The sequence below is a fragment of the Solea senegalensis genome, linkage group LG10 (genome assembly GCF_019176455.1).
Source record: "Solea senegalensis isolate Sse05_10M linkage group LG10, IFAPA_SoseM_1, whole genome shotgun sequence".
In the NCBI taxonomy this organism is placed as follows: Eukaryota; Metazoa; Chordata; class Actinopteri; order Pleuronectiformes; family Soleidae; genus Solea; species Solea senegalensis.
Window position 1 is genome coordinate 8366449 of NC_058030.1, and position 20918 is coordinate 8387366.

Consider the following 20918-nt stretch of genomic DNA (forward strand, 5'->3'; position numbering starts at 1 on the left):
GAAACGTTTTTTAATTAATATTCTATCTCTGCCCTAGTACTCACTCACTCACTCACTCACTCACTCACTCACTCACTCACTCACTCACTCACTCACTCACTCACTCACTCACTCACTCTTTAGTGAACTTTAGTGACCCTGATGGAGATTGAGCAGCATTGACAAAGGTTTTGTCTTGCTCTCATATGGAGAAGTGAGGTTATGGAAAGGTCAAGGTTAGGGTTGAATAAGAAAGCAAAGATTAATTGTGGGTCAGCTCTCTGTCCTCTTCCCACCTCACATAACGCCTTGCTGCATAAAGACATATTAATGTGCATTAGCACTGCAGGGATATAAATCGTTCTGAATTAGATAGAGTTGGGCATGAACATGGTACTGATTCATAAATCTAAGCAAATGCATATGCATGAGAACGCCGCTGATTCCCACCACTTCAAATAGCCATAAATGGATTTCAAACACTCCTTTAATCAGTGGTTTGTTTACATGTTGTTTACAAGTAAAACTTGTCTGATATTATTGTTTCTTCTCTGTGCTGTGATATGAAGGATCACCACTTTAACAATGACTGCTGACTTTGCATCCCCGTTTGTGTTTGATATGAAAGAACACACACAGTGTGAACATCAGGTACATCGAATGAAACTGCATCTAACGAGAAACATCCCAGGTGGCGGTGAAGTGCGTGCGTCGTTTGGTGGTAATGAGTGAGGATGACCAAAAGGTTTAATGTAGAGGAAGCGGGGGTTCAAAGTGATATGTAGCCCTGGAAAGATGCCAAGACATCTGCAGGTCAGTGAGGAACGAGGAACGAGCTGTGGACTCACCACCAGCTCGCAGGTGGCCCAGTGACAGGCAGGTTACAGCAGAAAGATTGATGAGAAAGAAAGAAATGTGGAAAAAAATTGGCAGTTTAGAGAATGATACCCTTTCTTTAGGCCTGCAATGTTTAATTTGCTATGTCCATCCAAAGACAACAGTGAAACAGCGAAAGATCCTGAACAAGAGCCTTAACAGAAACAGGTCAACCTTGATTCAAAATCTTGATTCAAGAACACAATTGTACACACACATTCACCTCCGGCAGCTCAAGCATTGAAGCACCAATTAATCCTGACAGAATCATGCTATTGTTTTCTTGTGTATTTGCAATAAAAATCCAGAATGATGACAGAAAAATAAAAACCTAGACGCGTAGAAGTATAGTATGTTAATTCTTCATGTGTCTTGAATTAGTATGAAGAGCAGCTATGGAGGCATTAGTGTCAGTCAGAGTGGGTCAAGGTGTAGGTTACAGTTACAAATGATTTCCTGGCAGTAAGGAGAATAATTTTGCTTCCATTACATTAAATAAAATGATTCCTACCCTCTCCGACCTGGGTAGCATTATAGTTTTCCTTCTCTGTCAGCTGCGAGTATAAGCAGCTTGCAGTGAAATATGTTCTTGCCAGATGGGCGACAGCCAGCTCATCAGATGGACCTGAAGTGACCTCATATATACAAAGAAGTAATGAAAGAGGAGTATTATGCTTGTAAGCTGCAGTGCTAACAGGATGAGACAGTCAGGATGTAAGCTGTGATGGGGGGGGGTTGGTGTCTATACTAGATCTGTATGTGCAAGGGCATGCACGCACAGCACATAAGAAAATAGATGCTCACACACAAACGCGTCCACATCGACAGCATCCAGTTACATAAAGCCGATCCACCCGGCAGGAACTGGATCGGCCCCAGACTCGCATCCTCACAGCACGAGGCTGATTAATGAACTCACAGACTGTCGACACTCATCACGGGACATGGAGTAAGGACATGCACAACCGCTGCTCACTTCACCCCGAATCATTGCGCCTTTGTCTGTGCACTACACTTCTAGTCACCAAAACTGTGCTGCAAAACTGCACAACGCAAACCACACAAAAACAACACATTTAACCCCGAAGGGGGAGCTAAACGCGGGTATAGGAATCTCTCCACTCGTGGTGGTGTCCGTGCAGTACACCCATCTTGCTTCTTGCGACTATGAAAGTGTCATGTAATATATTCATGCGATCTACAGTATCTTACTGCTGAGGTTGTTTAATGGACGATATAACTTAGTGCTCATACTGCGGCTTCTGACTGTAATCCATAAATAATGACAACATGTTCTGCACTTGAGTACATTGCGTCATTCCAAATACAAACCTCCGTGCTCACTCCAACAATTCTAAAGAATTAAATGTATGCCCAGTGTAGTTCCCCTGGTTGCTTGGGGGCCCTATGCATTTGCATAGTCCTCATAATATAGCAAGAAACGGCTATGGTTTCCATTTTGCAATACGATACTACAGCTTGTAGACTGTTGGTTGGAAGAAGAAAAGAGAATGTGAGCCCATGACTTTGGGCTCTAAGTTGTGGTTAACATGCTGCTTACTATTTCGCCGATCTATAATCAGCTGAATTATAAATAATTCCATCTATCAATAGTTAAAATGACAAACAAATCAAGATATAATCTGATCGACTCTGACAGGGACGAGGGATGAGCATTATATGGATATGTTCATTTTAACACATTTTACTTGAATAATCTGCTCGTAATTGATTGTGTTTTTTTCAGTACCTTCTTAACATGTGTGTCACACTGTATTGTACAAAATGACATGTATTTTATTTGTAGTTCTTCCACACAGCAGCACACACTGTGGTGTTAGAGGCATGATCTGTAATAACGGTGGTGTGTGCGATCACCACAGTGACAGACGCATACAGGTCAATGATGTGGGTGTAAGTAAGTTCATTTGCCAAGTGCTCTGCGCAATCTGTGGATTCGCCATCCCACCAGCATTGTGGGTAATAACAGAGCGAGTAGACCAGGGGTGTCAAACTCATTTTTGTTAAGGGGCCACATACAGCACAATTTGATCTCAAGGGGGCCGGACCAGTAAAAAGAGCAAAATAATAGAATAATAACCTATGAACAACAAGAACTCCTTTGTTTTTTCTCCTTTGTTTTACATTTAATGAAGGATAATTTTACAAAACATGAAATGTCTTGAGAAATATAAGTGCAATTTCAACAATATCATGCCTAAATGTACTATTTACACAGCACACTGGATCTATAAAGGCACAAACATTTAGTCACGGGTATCTGGAGCATTTGACATTACGTTTAGATTAGTGTGAGATTTTAACAAATTCATCCTGTGGGCCGGTTCTGGCCCCCGGGCCGTATGTTTGACACCCCTGGAGTAGACGCTGATGATCAGAGGTGATCATCAGATTGGTGAAAGATTTTTTTTCCCCTCGCATGCCTTACCATATTACACACACACTCATTTTTGCAAGTGTAGAAGTTAATTTAGTAAAAATAGACTTAAAGGACAGATTCAATTACCACCTTGCCAAAGTTACACATGGGGGCATCAGAAATTACAGGAAAAAGCCACAGTGTGCTGCGGAGGAAGCATATAATCAGACACACGGTGACATTTAGCGTTAATTCTACTCAATTGGAAAAGAAATGAAGATTCCACCTGAAATTTGACTTTGGGGTCATTGGCAGTTTTGTGTGATTATTCTTTTGCCACTTTGCTGTCTGTATAGTGGTTGTTTTATAATGGTTAACGCCAATTAATTTCTTGCTGGAAATGAGCTGTTAACCTTTCAATGTTAGGCTGAAAATGCTAAACATGCTTTGCTGGATTTGGACTAAAATGTACGTTTGCATTATGTCTTGGCTGGGCAAAGTGACATACCGGACTTTTGTTGCCAATGCCAGGATGACAGATATTACAGGATAAAGTCAAATTAAAGTGAAACAGCTGACCTTTGCAAACAGTGCCCCCTTGGCTGCCAATGCGTCCTCTCCTCTTCCATTGGGATAGCACTCATACCGTGCATCCAGAATTGGGTAGCGGCTGGCCAGCATCAGCCCACTGTTCAGGAATTTGAACATGGAGCAGCATCCTTTCCAGCCATAACGGCCAACATCGCTCAGGATGTATGGGAAGTAGCGATGCAACTGCCTCAGCAGTCTAGTTGTCGATCCATGGTCAAACACTTCCTGCAGAGCCAGGAAATCCAAATTTGCAGGGAAAAAGGCAGAGATCTCATGATCGAACGTCTCATCACCTTGGCGGCGTTTTCGTCCTGGGCGCTTGAAGATTGATGTGCGAGGAACGTGGGTGAGAGTATTGTTAGAAGTTATCCCTACTCCAGTGTCACCTCCATGGTAACGTGAAAGGGACTCCCTGGACGCAGTCATGCTGCTTATGTCTCCTCCTGCCTGATCCCCAGCTCGATGGTTCCCTGTTTCGGCTTCTTCTTCCTGTGGGTCTGGTTCTGGTGCACTGATGCTGATTTGAACCCCTGAGGTGTGAAGTGGGCAGTCTGTGGAGGGTTTTGGCTGGGTCCCTTCACCATGCATGGGACAGTCATGATGGTCAGGGACAGGCTGATGCCCTGTGGAATGCATGGGGCAGTCTGTAGCCTCTCCTGAGGTGTGAACTGGACAGTCTGAGTTGTTGTTAGTCCCTGTTGGGTGGAGTTGGCAGTCTGCCGTGGTGTCTCCATCTGAGTGAAGGGGGCATCCAAAGGAGCCCTGGTCTCCTACAGCAGGGTGAACAGGGCAGTCGGTAGCACCTGAGGGGTGAATAGGGCACTCAGTGAGCGGTTCAGTTTCAGTGTCGGCCGGGCCATTGGTGGTGTGTGTTTGGTCTGGACGGTGGTCTAAGGAGGAGGTACGACGGAAACCTGTGGCAAGGCTGCTGAAGGATGCCGCACTGATGAATGAAGCAGAAATAAAAAGGTAAGGAAAGAAAGAAAGAAATGTGATTTGCTGAGTCGTATTGCTGGAGGAGATTACAGCGTGTATTTATTAATTCATTAATGAATATAAGCAGAAGGAGCCCAGGTGGAAGCCTTCCTCACCTGATGGAAGTGTTGGTGGGTGAGTCAATGTAAATTTTTATTTGAGGGCGGCTGGCACCATTGCGGATCCTCTTCCCCACCTCGCGGGCTCTCCTATGGGTGTTGGACAGGTTGTTAAACCTGGCCAAGGAGTCAGGCAACAGGCATACGTTGGCACTGCAGAAACAGAAGCTCCTGCCCTGTGGCCGCCATTCCCCAATACCTATGCCACCCGGCCCTGCCTGGCCCTGCTCGGCCTGGTGTTTGTCCGGTCTGTACAAGGTAAGAGAGCGATGTTATACAGTATCACTTCAGAACACATCATTATTCACTTCCTTGTTGAGCAACATGAGAAGATTAGTATCACTGTACGGTATATCTCGATTAACTGCTAGCTGCTGCCGAGGGAAACTTGGAAGAATTAGTTGAATAGCCACTAGGGGTTGGTTCGATTGGTTGCAAAAAGAAGTAATTCAAATGGAAAAATGAGCCTGCTGCTCACTTGACATACAGTTCAACGTCAATAAATCTTCAACAGCACATGATATCAACTTGCAATTTATGTTCCCATTTAGAGAAAAGTGGACAATAAAGCATGACATGAGTGGACACCAGTAAGAGCCTAGTTGCAGTTGACGTCGCTGATCTTCCACTTGCAAAAACAGGGCACCGGAAAAATGGTGAAAGTCACTACCCATTACCACTTGATCTTTACTAAGCTAATTTAACCTGCTGCTAGTTACAGTATTTTTGCAATAATGTAAGTATAGCTGCATCTCTGAAAGCATAGTTATTGTGTTAAAGCAGTTTATAAGGTTCTTACTTATCCCTTAGATGTTAGATGCTATATTCTTTTTTTCATTTCATGTCATAACGTTTTTCCACCCACACAGAATTACTGAAAACAAATGCAGATAATGAAGAAAACATCTACTACAGATTTACGCTGTGGTTTACCAGGGAGTTGCTGTGTGAGAGTGCTGCTCTTCCACAGCAAACGGAGCCAATCGCAATATTTCAAAGTTTGTGGTTATGGTGAGGAGCCACATACACCCGCTGAAAAATGATTGAGCCAAGCAGCTGGATGCCACACCAATGGGTAAACCTCTTGAAATCCTCTTGAAAAACATGTGAATTACAAGGTTTCAAAATATCAAATGAAGCTTGACTATGCAATATGGCCTATATCACCCATGTCAAATTTAAATTTAAATGCATCGTAGCTTGCTGTTTCCAGAAAAGCCAATTTTGACGTGTCATACAAGTTCATATTGATGCTCGGGTGAAAGATCATTATCTTAAACACCTAAAGGAGGTCACTCCAATCTAAACTAACAGGAATTATTGTGTATTTCCTGCCAGCCACCTCAAATATGACATTTTTAAACCATTAATAAACTATCGAGTGTGCCGATTCTTTGCAATGAAATAGATAAGCAAGATAGGAATGACGTGAGGGAAATTCTCATTCCAACTCTCACTGAGATGAACGCTAACCTGTGGTAGGTGTACAGGTAAGGCTGACGAATGGCCTGCAGAGGAGCCCAGATGATGAAGCCCAGGAGGGCAAAAGGCAGGGAGGTGAGGAGGAGGAGGAGATACAGGGGCGCAGAGATCAGGACACAGAAGGTGAGGAAGGAGCAAGGGTCTTGGGAGCGCTGGCGCTTCTCCAGGGAGGTGGCCACACATGAGGCCAGGAGGCGGTCCAGTAGCCAGTAGCAAGGGAACACCAAGCTCCACGATAAGCCATCCAGGAAGTGCAGACAGGCACTGGAATAAGGGGTGGTGTGGAGGACCATGTCTTTCCCTCTTTCTCTCTCTCTTTCTTCTTCTGTCACTTTCTCCTCACCTCGCACACAGCGTCCATAAACGTTTTAGTGCAGATCTGTATCTCTGTAAAAATTTAAAAAATAGTAATAAATAATAAACCCAACTTAAGTGTAGATCCTCCCCCTCTTTGGAGAAAGCTACACTACATGGTTTGGGTCATTTCTCATCTTCACAGGCAAGCTCGTTTAAGTCTGACTTTCCCTTCCTCAACAATGACACCTTCTACAGTACGGGACAAGGAGCAAAGACTGGGGCCACAGTGGGGTTGCCATAATGAGACAGTGGATCTATGATTGTGAGGACTCGAGCAACCACTTCAGGAGGGTTCCATCTTCAAACGTCACCATTTCCTCACGACCTGGAGAAGTTGAGTTTTGTAGAAGAATAGATAGGAAACCAAAGGAGGGGGAGAGGAGGAAGGGAGAAAAAACACAGATTAGTGATTAACTTGCTCTGATGAAAGAATGCATTGCAGAAATGTAACCTTATGACAGCAAATGGATAAACCAAATGTGCAAATACACAGAGAAAACAGTTGAGTTTTGGTTTGTCTTCTGGATTTGATCAAAACTGATATTATGGTAATATTATCTTTTTTTTAAATTACATTATATACATATATACACATATATATACATATATATATCAGATTATTATTATATTATTTGGTACATTATATGATATATGATATTGAGGAATTACATTAGCCTAATGTGTATCACACACATAATATATTGTAATATTTAACCTCATGCTGTACATTTACACACCAAGTAAAAACTAAAATCAAAAACAAGCTTGTATACCCACAGTGCAACTAGTAAATATGTTTTCATGCATCATTAATAATTATGTTAAACATTCTAAAGCATATGGTATGTCCAATTTCAGCCACAGCTCTAAAAATACAACATTACAGTACACTATACAGTATCTAAGCTTCCTAGCCTGCTGGCCAAATGAGATAATATGAATCAAGTTGTATGCCTCTGAAGGTACTAATTAGCATTTAATAATGCATCAGGTTAGGTTGTCTTAATACAAGGCCTGTTACAGACTACTGTGTGTGTAGCTGAGCTATGAAGTTGATAATGAAGTTGGTAAATACAAGTCAAGGCCACCATCCATGCATAATAATCAAGATGAAATTAAAAAAAGGAATCAGGCAGAGATTGTTCAGAGTTCATATTTTCCGAGTAATTATTAAACCTGATATAGTACAACATATTTCTCACAACGTATTGTGAAAAAGTGTCCAACTGCAAATTTATGTTTGCAGTGAATGAAGAAAAATGCCCCGTAACACAGTGAAAATAACACTGTTCTGCACAAGTCACAAAAACACAAGCATTTGTTCATAATAAATTATCCGCCGACATACGTTGATGTGTCAAGTATCAGTTGTGTCACAGTAATTACCAGCACTGAGAAATTCATCTAAACAGTGTTTTTTCGCCCTCATTCTGCTCAACGATCACTATGCAATTCTGTGGGGAACAGTGAAAGATTGAGTGAGGTTGGACAGAGCACTATATCCCACCAGAATGAATAAGTAATGGATTGATTCATTCATTCATGTCAATAGGTTGGCACAAAGACGCTAGGGCGAAGGCTGACCTCAGTGTAACCCCACTCACTCCACAGGGACTGAATGGTTCATCAATCTGAACGTACCATCGACAGCACACTGGAACGTCTTGATATAAGCCATCAAATCACAGAGGAAGCTCACATGTGTTACACATGCATGTCAAAGACACCTTATGATCGCCTTCGAAAGAACACCACCGTGCCACTGAATCTTTTGTACGACAGGCTCGTCCTCATAAAAAAGGACAACAATAACTCTGACCTCCACCTCCATTATAGAAGTCCTCTCCTGTACTGTCTCAAATGTACCATAATGGTTTATGTCATTTAGCGAGACGATTGACTCGTCATCTGCTGCTGAGTGATTTTGTGATGTCGAGATGAAGAGATGACCTGCTGACTCATCACTGGGCCTGAATAGCATGCTGAAATGCTCCCAGCTGACTGACAGACTGACAGACTGACTGTTTCACTGTCTGGACAGCTTTCTGACTTGACGTGTGATTGTTTGGATGAGCAGCAGGTCGACAGACAGTGCTTTGAACTGGGCAAGTACTTGGGATTGAGGATATGACCTGTACTAACTATACATTTATCATTGAGTTCAAACTTCGGGAGCAATTTTAGCATAAAGCAGAGGCAGCCAGGCCCGGAGAGAAAATTATGTGAATAATGAATTAACTAAAGGAAGCAAACAGAAGGCTTACTTCCCTGCATAAGCTCTAATCCAGACAGATTCACTCATTGCTCCACTGCCTGGCATTTAAGCTGCAATTTGCTGCCTTTCCTCGTCATTATGAGCTATTTGTGGCTCACTTTATTTGGTTTCATGAAAAACAAGTAATGTTTCAAAATACATTTCTGTTCCAAATCGCTCTCATTTCGACTCGTCTTATGACTTGGACTGCTGTTTTTTTTTCTTTATGTTGATCAGTTACCACAGAGTGCTGCACCCCTTTAAAAATGAAGCTGTCAAAAAGCATTTCAAGCAAATAACGAAGGTGAAAAAATAATTATGGTCAGCTGCACAACTGATTATTTGTTTACTCTTTAGGTTTCCATTAATTGTGTCATTAAATAGAAACAAAATATGTTGTTTTCTAACAATAAACTGAAAGAATTATGCCCGTCGGATCACTACTACTACTACTAGTACTACTACGAATCTATAATTTCATGTAAAACCACTTTCAAATCAAGTGCATTGTTCAGACTCACACATTTAACAGGCCTTCACTCAAAATGGCTCCCTTACATTCTGAGACAAGCCAACAAACAACCTGAACAAAAGTTAAATGTTAAATGATGAGAATGCACCGTTAGTGGCCAGCATCAATACAGTCGTGTGATGAGTGCATGGCGCTTTAATCAGAGGGAAGTGTGGGAGTTTGTCTCATGACCAAAAACAGTGTCACTGGGTGAAACTGACCTTTCACTTAGTTCCATACAAACAGATTGAAACCAAATATGACATTATGGAAGACATAAGCTTTCTTTAAATGGAGTTCATGATGTTATAAATATTGTTATTATTATAATATCTTATAATATTAACAATCAACATAGAGACGTGCACTGTAACACTTAGAGGTGGAAAGAGTACTTAAATAGTCTACTCAAGGAAAAGTACCACTTTTTTGATAATGTTGTACTTAAGTACAAGTAAAAGTACTGGTCTAAAAAGGTACTCGAAGTTATTTCTTGTGTCGTGCAAAAATTACAAGGGGACACAAATCTCACATGAATTGTTTTAATTAAAGGCAAAACTTTACAATCGTAAGCGCTGACAAAATAAATATACGTAAACACATAATGTTTCAGTCAACATGCTTCAGCTTCCTCACAGAGGGATCTTAATTAGCGCCAGTTCACCTGTGATTTATTTATTCATTCATTTATTTTTTAATTCAGGCCAACATTTTTTTTTTACTCAGTAACAGATTCAAATGTAGCACAGCACAGTACTTCCAAAAAAAATCCTTAATTAAAATGACACATTTTAAAAATGACTTTAAAAGCTTAAAAATTCACAAAAAACCTACTCAATTACAGTAACACGAGTAAATGTAATGAATTACTTTCCACCTCTGGTAGCAACAGAGCATTTAAACACAGGTAGCCAACAACACTTCCAGGTCTCTAATCACACACAACAAACACACACACAGTAAATGACGCACACCTCGCTGCACAATGATAAGCTCATTAGACCCAGAGCTCGGCAACCAGGAAGGCAGTGATAAATGACTGTGTCGGCCTAGGAACTATAGTCTGTTTAAGTTTTCCTAAAGAACTGTTCCATCCTCTCTCACTCACAATCAATACTGACTGTCTGGATAGACAGGAGGGAAGAAAAACCTGTCTGTGTGTGTGGGTGCATGTGTGTTTCTTCTGCAAGTGTGTGTATGTATACCATCTCTGTATTTGTGTGTAGCTGCATGTATACTGTGTGAGTCTGTCCGTCAGTGTGTTTGACTTCCACAGAGGATAATAGTGATCAATGCCACACTTTTGTTATGTGCAACAGAGGAATAGAGCGCTGAGCTGCACACACAAGCGCACACCCACATTCACACACAGAGACAGCTGAGAAATCAATGCTAAGAGAGTAGTGATAACACAAAATATGCCAAGTGGGAGAAATTTGTCTCTTACATTGTTTTTTTATGTCTTCTTCTCTTTTAATTCCTTATCTTTCTCTCCTTTCTTTTGTTTCTCTCAGTTAATTCAGCAAATGCCACATTCTGAACACATGCGAGCACACACACACACACACACACACACACACATGCACTCACAGAAAGGCCAGTGATGTCACTCTGCTCTCAACATGCTCTAGTGAGTTCTGTTGTCATGGTGACCCAGGTACATGCACTTAAGGACTGTACCATAGTTTAGCTGCCTGTCAATGTACGACACGCACACACAGACGGAACACAGCAGTAGCCTTCACATTCATGATCAAGTGTTAACATGTTATCTGTGTAATGTGGTGAGACACACACACACACACACACACACACACACCCTTGTATGGTCCATTCATTGTGGGTTACTGTATATTTGAAAACAAGGGGACACCTGAGTTGAATGCTTCTTCATGGATGGTTACATTTCCAGTCAGTTAAGGAGTGTTGCTCCGTTGATGGCGGCACATTTTCATCAACAACCAAAGCAATCTGGGCCTATGGGAGTGCAACGAGTCCCGTGAGCACTCTGGCTTTTCAACCGGATGGAATAAACTGTCAAATTACTTTTCAACCGGAGGAGAGCCTGCAGCTAATTACCCTCAATATTTCACAGCTACATTATAACTCGTCTCAGGAGTTCCTCTGAGAGACGGGTAAATGAGATTTTGGTCAGTATGGTAGCATGCTAACATACCCTGTAGTACTAAATACATAATAAACACAAATTCATAACTTAATGGCACACCATCCTACTGAGGTCGACCCCAAGTTTCAGTCACTGTCATCATTCACCCATGTGTGACAAAGGCTTTTGATCATGGGGACTGTATACACCTCCATTACACACCTCATTTCCTCATTTCAGCCAAAAGTACCACGAGGGGTTAACGTTATCAAGTTGATATGTTCATCTGTAGCCTAAACAATTAGTCTGGAAACAAAAAGGCACTAACTATAATGATAAATGCAAATGGTCTGTATTTATGTCGCACTTTCTTAGTCTTCATGACCACTCACAGAGAAGAGCTGTACACAAATGTTTGCCATTCACATCGACATGCAGAGCCTTTTCTATTGCACATCATTCACCGCCACGAGGAGCAATTTAGGGGTGAGTGTCTTGCCCAGCGGGCTATCGGTATTTAGACTCCAGAAGCCAAGAATCGTGCCCTCAATTTTTCGTTTGGAAGATGATCTGCTCTACCACGGATCCACAAATCCTCTAATTGTTGTGTAATTGTACAGATTTTAAAATAACTCCGAGCACGTTCTCTCAAAAGAGCAGTTTTCACACCAACACTCTAACTGTGCGCCGTGTTGAAAGAAGATGAGCTCCTGTAACTAAACATAATGCCTATAGAGCCCAGCTGCTCACAAAACACTCCTATCATTTATAATTTCTTTTCTACTTTGCACCATGCTGTGACCCAATTACACATGTGCCTGTGGCCACCAATACTGCAAAAATGACATTCATTCGATCCCATTTTCAGGGAATGAGACTTGGAGTGTTTAAGATTTCATATTCCCACCATCTGCACTTCAAATATCAGCGAGTATCTTGAGCGATCACACCCTCCTCCTCTGCCTCCATCTCTCTGTCTCCTTCATCTGTGTAATTGTGGTTGCGTAACATGATTAGTGGAAGCATATAATACTATCACTATGAGACACAATGAAATCAGGATGGTAATTCGATCAGATCAGGACCGGCTGCCACCTGCTCTTGAGCAACAATGCTGCTCTCATGACAACAAATGGAATCAGGAAGATTCAAAACAGGAACACACAACTGTGTTGATATAATAGCAGTTTTGGTATTGTAGCGTATACGTTTTAAGATAGCTTTAAGATTGCTACTGACACTGAGGCCTTATGACAGGTTATAAAAATGTAGAATAGAAATCATGACAAAATAAAAAACATTGTGATATGACCTAACATAGGAAACAGTTTGCAGTAACATTGAATACATGTACAGTTTGGAGTGAATGGGATCCAATGCTACTACAGTGGTGCTTTCACTGATATCATCTTGATTCTCATCTGTGACCTTTTGTTTCTCGTTGACCTCTCCTTTATGCCTCAGCCTGGCTCGCTAAACTCCCCGTCCCTCATTTAGCCTCTGTCTCCATGATCTAATAAATCACTCTGAACCGCTGCACAGTGTCACCTCTGCACCTCGGCAAAACACAAAGACTGCTATTAGAGCCTTTCAACTGTTAACCTGCTTTTGACTCTGGGCCAGATGTGTCATCAGCTGTGTATGACAGCAACAATGACATCATAGAACAGTAGAGAAGCTTTACCATATGGAGACAAGTCAGTGACTTTTCTGTGCAGACCAGTGTTGTGCAAACTTACATCTCGGAATCACAGTAATATCCAGTATCGGCAGTGAAAAGTGCAGGTGAAGTGTGTTCCATTTATATTGAGGCAGAAGTTATCGACTCGGTTGTTAAATGAAAAGTCCTGCTATTAATTTCGTCCTGCATAACCGATAACCAAGAGTTGTATTTAATGTGCAGCACAAACAAGCTTTAGACAAGACTTACATTGAAAAGGCTGTGCTGACAATTTATGTTTCCAGTATTCTAGCAGTATGAACTGTGGTAAACACTTTTTGCTCTGTTTTGGGTCTCCACCATCGGACTACCCGCTCTGCTGGTTCTTTGCAGCTAGACAGGTTTACAGCTTTGTCTTCATGTAAAATCCATCGCCTGCTCTGGCTATGTTGTGGGTGTAACCTACAGTAAACCTATGAGAGTCCCAGGTGAAACTGCACCTCAGCAGATAAGTATTCAAATCAAAACTTTTTCATTTGTGTAACCCAAATTCACTTGCAATCATGACACACAATTGCCCATCACCCCTTTGGCTGGCCATCCATATGGACTGGAAGGAGGCAGCAGTGGAGCTCAGACAAACAGTGGGTGAGATCTTGCGAGCATGCGCTCTGCCTGTGTGTACACTTGCATGAATGTGTGACTGTGTGTGGAGCTGTTGCTCTGTTTGCTCTGTGTGATCCAAAAGCAGCCAGTTTGTAGTGGCTCAGTGCCTCAGACTGAGCGGTGTCAGTGTTTCTAGCGGAACACAAGGCACTCTTATGGCTTGTCCAGTGTAGCTAAAAAAAAGCTGATTTGTCGTTTTCTTCTTGTTCAGTCAGCTTACACAGCAAAAACTAAACAAAACAACCCCCAATCTGGACTATTTTTGTCCAATTCTCAAATGCTCTATTGACCGCTGACATTTGCCTCCTTGCCCCGTGTCGGCCGAATAGCTTGTACACGCTCACACACATAAACACAGGTTTGTAACAGCTATCCTACTTTGGACACTGCATTAACTTTCCATTTATTTGGTCAACCTAAACAAAGAATATGAATATAACCATTCATCACCTAACCAAAACCTAACCACAATTCAAATCATAGCCCCAAACATGGCCAGTTCCTCAGAAATTAGGTTCAGCCTCATTACGACCGTGAGGACGACTGGTCTTTACAAGGTCAGTGTGTATGCCAGAAAAGGTCCTAAAGAAATAAAAGGACACACACACAGACACACACACACAGTCACATGTTTTCACTCGCAGTACTTAAAATCATCAATACATGACGGGGTCATTGAAATGCACATCATCTGTGCACACAAGACTTAAAACACCCACATTTACACTGTATATGCATCAGTCACACATAGTGCCACCCGGGCCACTGTGACTGACCCGCTCCAGACAGAGCAGTATAGATTGGTCAGCATTGATTTGCTCTACATTTGTCACAGCCAACAGCTGCTTTGCTGATCCACAGTGGAAACACAGCCACACAAGAGCACTTTCACTCCCCTGGAAATGTGTCTCATCTCCACGTGCCACATGGGCCGCGACACTCGCAACAGTCCCATGTTGCTTTGAACCTTTGCAAACACGCCTGGTGTTTCTGATTAAGCAGCACTTTAATTATGTTTGGCATCGTACTTAAACAGCCAAAAGAGAGCCAAAGCTACCATCATGTGGCCGTGTGCTTGTGGTCATTCCCGAACACGCTCCCAGTGGCAAGGTCATATTTCTTTATGTCAAATGAAAATCCTGAACAGCAGCTTTGCCACAGTTATAAACAAATTCATCAAATACTGACAGGGGGTTTTTACCAATTCCAAATGAAAAGCCAAACGAAAAATGTGTTCCCACGTGCTGTATTAATCTTTAAATGAAAACACTTCATTTGAAAGATTTCAAGGGTGGGTTTATTTGGAAACATGGAGGCTTTGAAAAGTGTTTCACAGAGGAAAGGGAAAACGTGACACTATTAAAAAACATCAGGCGATACAAATCAACGCCATTATGTCATAAAAGTGAAATACAACTAGACAATATGAGGTCACTTATATTTCACTTAACAGACAATCAATCAACTAATCAGTCAATAGAATTTAACGGTGTTATTTCAAATGGCATTCAACCAAATTTATTTTTGTAAAACACAACCGTCAGCGATGGCCAGTGTCCCGCTGACATCAGAGAAGTCACGCAAAGGTGCAGTATTTCTGTCCCCTATAGCTTCATAGGACAGTGCAAGGTTCAATGAGTGGGGCTGTGTGCACGCACATAAACTCATAAACACAAGAGAGAGAGTTTTATATATCTTTGAAAAGCAGAAGTAACACAACAATTAAAGTTTGAGTCCTTGCGACATCACCCTGGCACCATATCAAGAGTCCACCAGCTGGTTGGACCCTGTGTGTGACACATACCTGTTATTATGGTTACAGCTTGTTACAGCAGTGTTAATTATTACACACACATATATGAAATGAATATGCTGAGGCCAAAATGTACCAGATGTATAATCTCAAACGAAACTAAAAGTATCAGAGCACTAGTATGAACCCATTGTAAAAAAAAAAGTAACATTTAAAACATAAAACATGAAATGAACAACTTTAGCCCAATGTTTTAAATGCCATTTTGATTCAACTCGTAAAACCCATGGACGTTTTCATATGAACTTCATTGGCTGCCGGTTCATTTTAGAACTGATTTTACTCTTTGTATTTAGAGCTATTACTGGCCTCGCTCCACATTATTTAGCAGTGATTTTAAGGATACGTGAAAATGAAAGGGTTTTACACCCATCAGGTGAGCAGCTACTGGCTGTTACCCCTCTGTTACGTTCCCCCTGTTGTTAATGGTACATTTCCTAATTGCATTGAATCTTATTTCATTGGAGTATTAGTTTCCCTTACTGTTTAATTGTGTATTTTACTAACTTTTCGAGTGTTTTTTTTATTCTTTCTTGTCATGTGAAGCACTTTGAGTACCTTGCAGCTATGGTAAAGTGCTATGTAAATAAACATTGAAAGATTCATTGAAAGTAACACAGACAGCGATGAGTTTCTTCTCTCCACAAAGATACATGCATGTAAACACTAGGCCTCTTCCTCCTTTCCACAATAAATGTCAGTGATGGTGTATGTGCTGATCTTTCCCTGGACAACAGAAGCCTCTTCCTGTTGTCGACTCTTATAATGTATCATGACAGCACTTTTGGCCTTGTGCATAATGTATGCTCCATGTCTCAGTCATAGATGTCTGCAGGCCTCTGTCACACCCGCACGGTCTCATTCTTCACTCTTTCTATTTGTCGTTAAACCTTCAACACATGTTTGGTTTCTTCTGGAGATGACGGTAAGGCTTTCAGTTTTTAGAGAGAACTAAACTGAACGTTAACGTCGCAGACAAAATAGTCACTTAAAAAAAATAATGGAAAAAGGAGGGAGAGAGAACACGTAGCACATATTGTAGGTGTTGAACATAAACGGAGGACATGAGCAAATGACCGCTGACTGGCAGTTGCCGTCACCGAATGTTGCCTTAGAAACGGCCCAAAGTTCAGACCATGGCAAACACAGGTTAAGTGTTTGTGTGCGGGAGACAGGGGGAGAGGGGGAGAGAGAAAAGAGATATCATTTTACATCTTCATACAGTGTCAGCCATTTGGATATAACTGAATTGAAGTTGAAATGTTTGTTCAAGGTAAACGGAATAAAACTGTAAATGCAATGATTTGTGGGTAAAAGGAAGCAATAAAATAAAGACTCAGATGGAAACTGCATTTAAAAATAAAGTAATCAAAATACTATTGATTTGTTGCACAGTTAATGACTCGACTGACACTTTTCTCATGACTCTGTACATCACGTTTAATCATCATCAGGTAGTCTAGTGTAACGTCATAGACAATATACAGTAACTTATAATACTGTCAAGACAATAAATCTTACACTGCGGTGGATATTTACTTATCCAGTGGTTCATTTTTCTTTCTCTTCTGCTTGGATCCAGTTTTGTGGAGAGCACATTACGTATCCCAGTCACAGTGAAAAGAAAAAAAGGAATAAATAACAAATTTGTCTCTTTTGGCACTTTTATGCATGTGCTGTTGTAGAAAAAAGGGCTATTGTGTGATTTCACCCCCTCTGTGGTCTTCTCATCTGGACTTTATCTAATCTGACCTATTGACCCGGGACAGCTCTTCTCTGGCCTTGATGTCTGTGAGGGCCTGTAAATCCTCCTGAATTGTTACTGTGGCTCGATAAGTGACGACGACCCATTCCAAAGACATCAACAACACATTTCTGTATGTTGCACCACTGTGTCACAAATAGTTATGTTGAATATTCATTTCAAATGAAAAGTTAAAAATGCCCTTCAGGCCCGACAAGTTAATACATAATTATAATAATTATGGTTAGTAGATGTCATTGGGATGTAGACGTTAGGTGGTCATTGTATGAGCAGATTACAGCATAGAGATAGTATGCTATAATGAACCCGTTTTTTATTCTGTACATTGCTGTCCGGCTGCAGTGTGGTCTGGAGTGGTGACTCTGGTTCAGTGGTTTGGATGAGTTACAGACTAATCATTACTTTCCTACCTGCTCACCAAACATATAAAGTGCAGGGACAGAGGTTCAGGTTCAGAGTGGGAATGAAAGAGGCAACAATCTCCCCCACGCCAAGTCATTATTGAGCCATCACGTTTGGAATTATTTGGAACGTTCGGAATGTTGTGTTGTTGTTGATGATGATGTGTTCTTTTAAATGTTTTACAAATCAGTATCTAAATTTAGAAATCCCTGGAGAAAGTGGGTCACTACTCAGTTACCCAATTTCTTATTATTTGTCAATTTACATGTCTAACTGGAATTGAGCAACATTAGCATTCAGTTTGAATCTATTGTTATTCCTTGTACTCCAAATAGTCACTCTTTTAGCTCTGCCTGTTTTACTTTGCCTATGAACTATGAAGAGATGCACAGTGTGACTCCCTTCACATTATATATACCTCACAACATGATATCCATTCCTCCAAAATGGATGTACTAATTACTGCAGCTTTAACCCATGGAATACTGCACAAAACAGCAGAATCTGGGCTGCAAGACTCTATAAGACCTATTTTAAATGTGACCAACACAGCTCAAATAACTAAATGAATTACTACATATCAAACTACAGACTGCACCATTGTGTCAAGTCACTCGCCATATTTCTGGATCTAACACTATACGACACATTATCCAGAACACACTCCGTACAGCTCGGAATGAAAGCAGAGACTCCACGGATTCTCAGGTTATACGTCAAAGCACTTCACACCAAAGCACCAGCTCTTTAAGTTAAGTTCCGACCAAAGACAGAGTGAGCAGCAGGAGAGCAACAAACATCACCACAGGTCTGGCTCCAGTCCGTCTCTGCTCCTTCCTTTGGTAGCACCAGAATCTGTGTGTGTGTGTGTGTGTGAAGCCTCATCAATGCTGCCAGCTGCACAGGTTGCATCTGCAGCTCTGTGTTGTGAATCTACTCAGCCATAAAAGACACTTTGAATTTTCCACGAGGGAGGCTGAGGATAGGAAGAGAATGAGGAGGAAGCTGGAAATCAGGTTAACATGCAGCACAGAACCACATTGCACGATGCCCCGCTGTCGTCTTTAACCTCAGCACCTCACTAATTACTGCACAAGGCTGCCTCTCATCCTCTCCCTGCCTTCAACGCTCTCTCTCTGAGGTCTGACCGTGGCCTGTTGTCCATGCAAGTAATGACAGAGAGCTTGTGCAGCTCAAGGAGGCCCCACATATCCTTGTTAATGTGAATTTCCATCTCTTGTTATCAGTGTGTGGCTAGTTCTCCTTGAATTTCTAAAGCCAGCTGTGTGTCCGTGACAGATGTGGTCATTACACATGCACACGACTCCACCCAAAGCACCTCTTTCAGACCTCACGCAAGAACTAGATTAAGGCCTTTGGGAGAAATCACAGGGGGGCACCTCGAGAGCAGACAGGGTGGCAGCACAATGGCACAAAAGAAAATCCATTCAATGAAGTGATTGACACAGTGATTCATCTTAGTGGAAGATTAATTCAACCAATCCCAAATCCTGCTCCTCACCTCTCCTCTCAGTAGACACAGGACCAGCAGTGAAAACATAATCTCTCCATGTTTATACAGTCTGTTCACACTGACCTGCCAACAGCAGCAGGCAGGAACACACACACACACACCCACCGACACAGCTGTCCACACTCAACGTAGTTTTAGTGAGATGCACATATTTCAACAAAATGAGTATAATCCAGGGTAAATATCATATAGCCAATCTTGTTCTGATGGATTACTGATAGAAAGTGTTCCATTTTCTAAATCAAGCTTCACAAACCTAATTTGAGCTTGTTAATGCTATAATCTCAGGCCCTTCTGTTTGGGGGTTGACATTTTGTCTTTGTTTAAGACCATTTCACTATCGGAAAGTTGGCAAACTGAGAGCAAATCTCATGTATGTGTGCAGATAGGTTGCGCTCCTCCCTACTCCAACTTTTACTACAATTATATTTCACATGTGCAGTGAAACAGATTGTTACAGATAAAATGGATTATGTAATTTACGATCCATGACACGCACTGAAAACAATCTCACTCGCTGTCTGTGTAGCAGGTTTATGCAGAAAACTACGCAACAATTTCTAATCCAATTACTTACTACTGCCCCCTGTGGACGTCTGAATAACTACCACTACACAGTACTGTACATCTGATTTGACCCAGTTTTTCTCACCCTCGCCTCGCAACACAGAACGAGCTCTCTCAAGTTTTTCCACAGTACTTTCGTAAAATATGTGTTGTTTATCAGTTTGTTTAAACAAACAAACAAACAAACTAAAAGAAACCAGACTTCATCCAGGAAACATAGTTAGTTGCAGAGGTACAGACACAGAGGCAGGTTGGCAGGGACAAGTCAGCCAAGCCGTTTAAGGAGCACTTGATTTGTTTTGGTGGAGCGTGCATTTTCAAGTTTGTGAGAAGCTAAAACTGTGATCGTGATTAAAAATACCAGTGTGAAGTCCTACTGTCCTGGTTTATTTTTAGCTGTAGAATCCACATCTGAAACTTTACACGGACCACCTCGCTTCACTCGCCCTGTGTGCTTCTTCCGCCTCAATTGTCTGTTACTAAATCTGAGTGCAGCATGGCAATGTCGCCACAGACACAAAAACAAACAAAACTGCTGAGCTGAGAAACACAGGGAGAGCCATGTGAAGCCCTTTGACAGTGGTTTGAATGCAACAGACATTTGTTTGAATTTAAAAGTTACAAAACGACAGCTTTCAGGGTTGGAACCACTTTCTAGTTTGATCCCGTCAGTGTCTGTGATTTTATCAGGACTCCTCCATCGGCAGTGCGGAAGATGACACTGCTGATTTATGATACGAGCACATCTCCTGTGAGAGTCGAGACTGTGGCAAAAATCTTTTGGATGTTGAAACGTCTGGCTGTGGCGAAGGAGCAGCTTCCCCATCTGCAATAAATCAGAGACGACAGCCATCCCGTTTGTAGATGTAAGACTCAGTTC

General features: G+C 41.7%; 1 protein-coding gene across 1 annotated transcript in view; it reads right to left on the reverse strand.

The window, feature by feature from the left end:
• smpd3 (sphingomyelin phosphodiesterase 3) overlaps positions 1-20918 on the reverse strand; it is a 50517-nt gene that overhangs the window by 21211 nt on the left and 8388 nt on the right. The window contains exons 2-4 of the mRNA XM_044036438.1: positions 6394-7084; positions 4918-5169; positions 3815-4769 (exon numbers count right to left, since the gene is read on the reverse strand). Coding sequence (XP_043892373.1) covers positions 3815-4769; positions 4918-5169; positions 6394-6695 — 1509 coding nt within the window. The 5' untranslated portion in view covers positions 6696-7084. The remainder of the gene's footprint in view (positions 1-3814; positions 4770-4917; positions 5170-6393; positions 7085-20918) is intronic.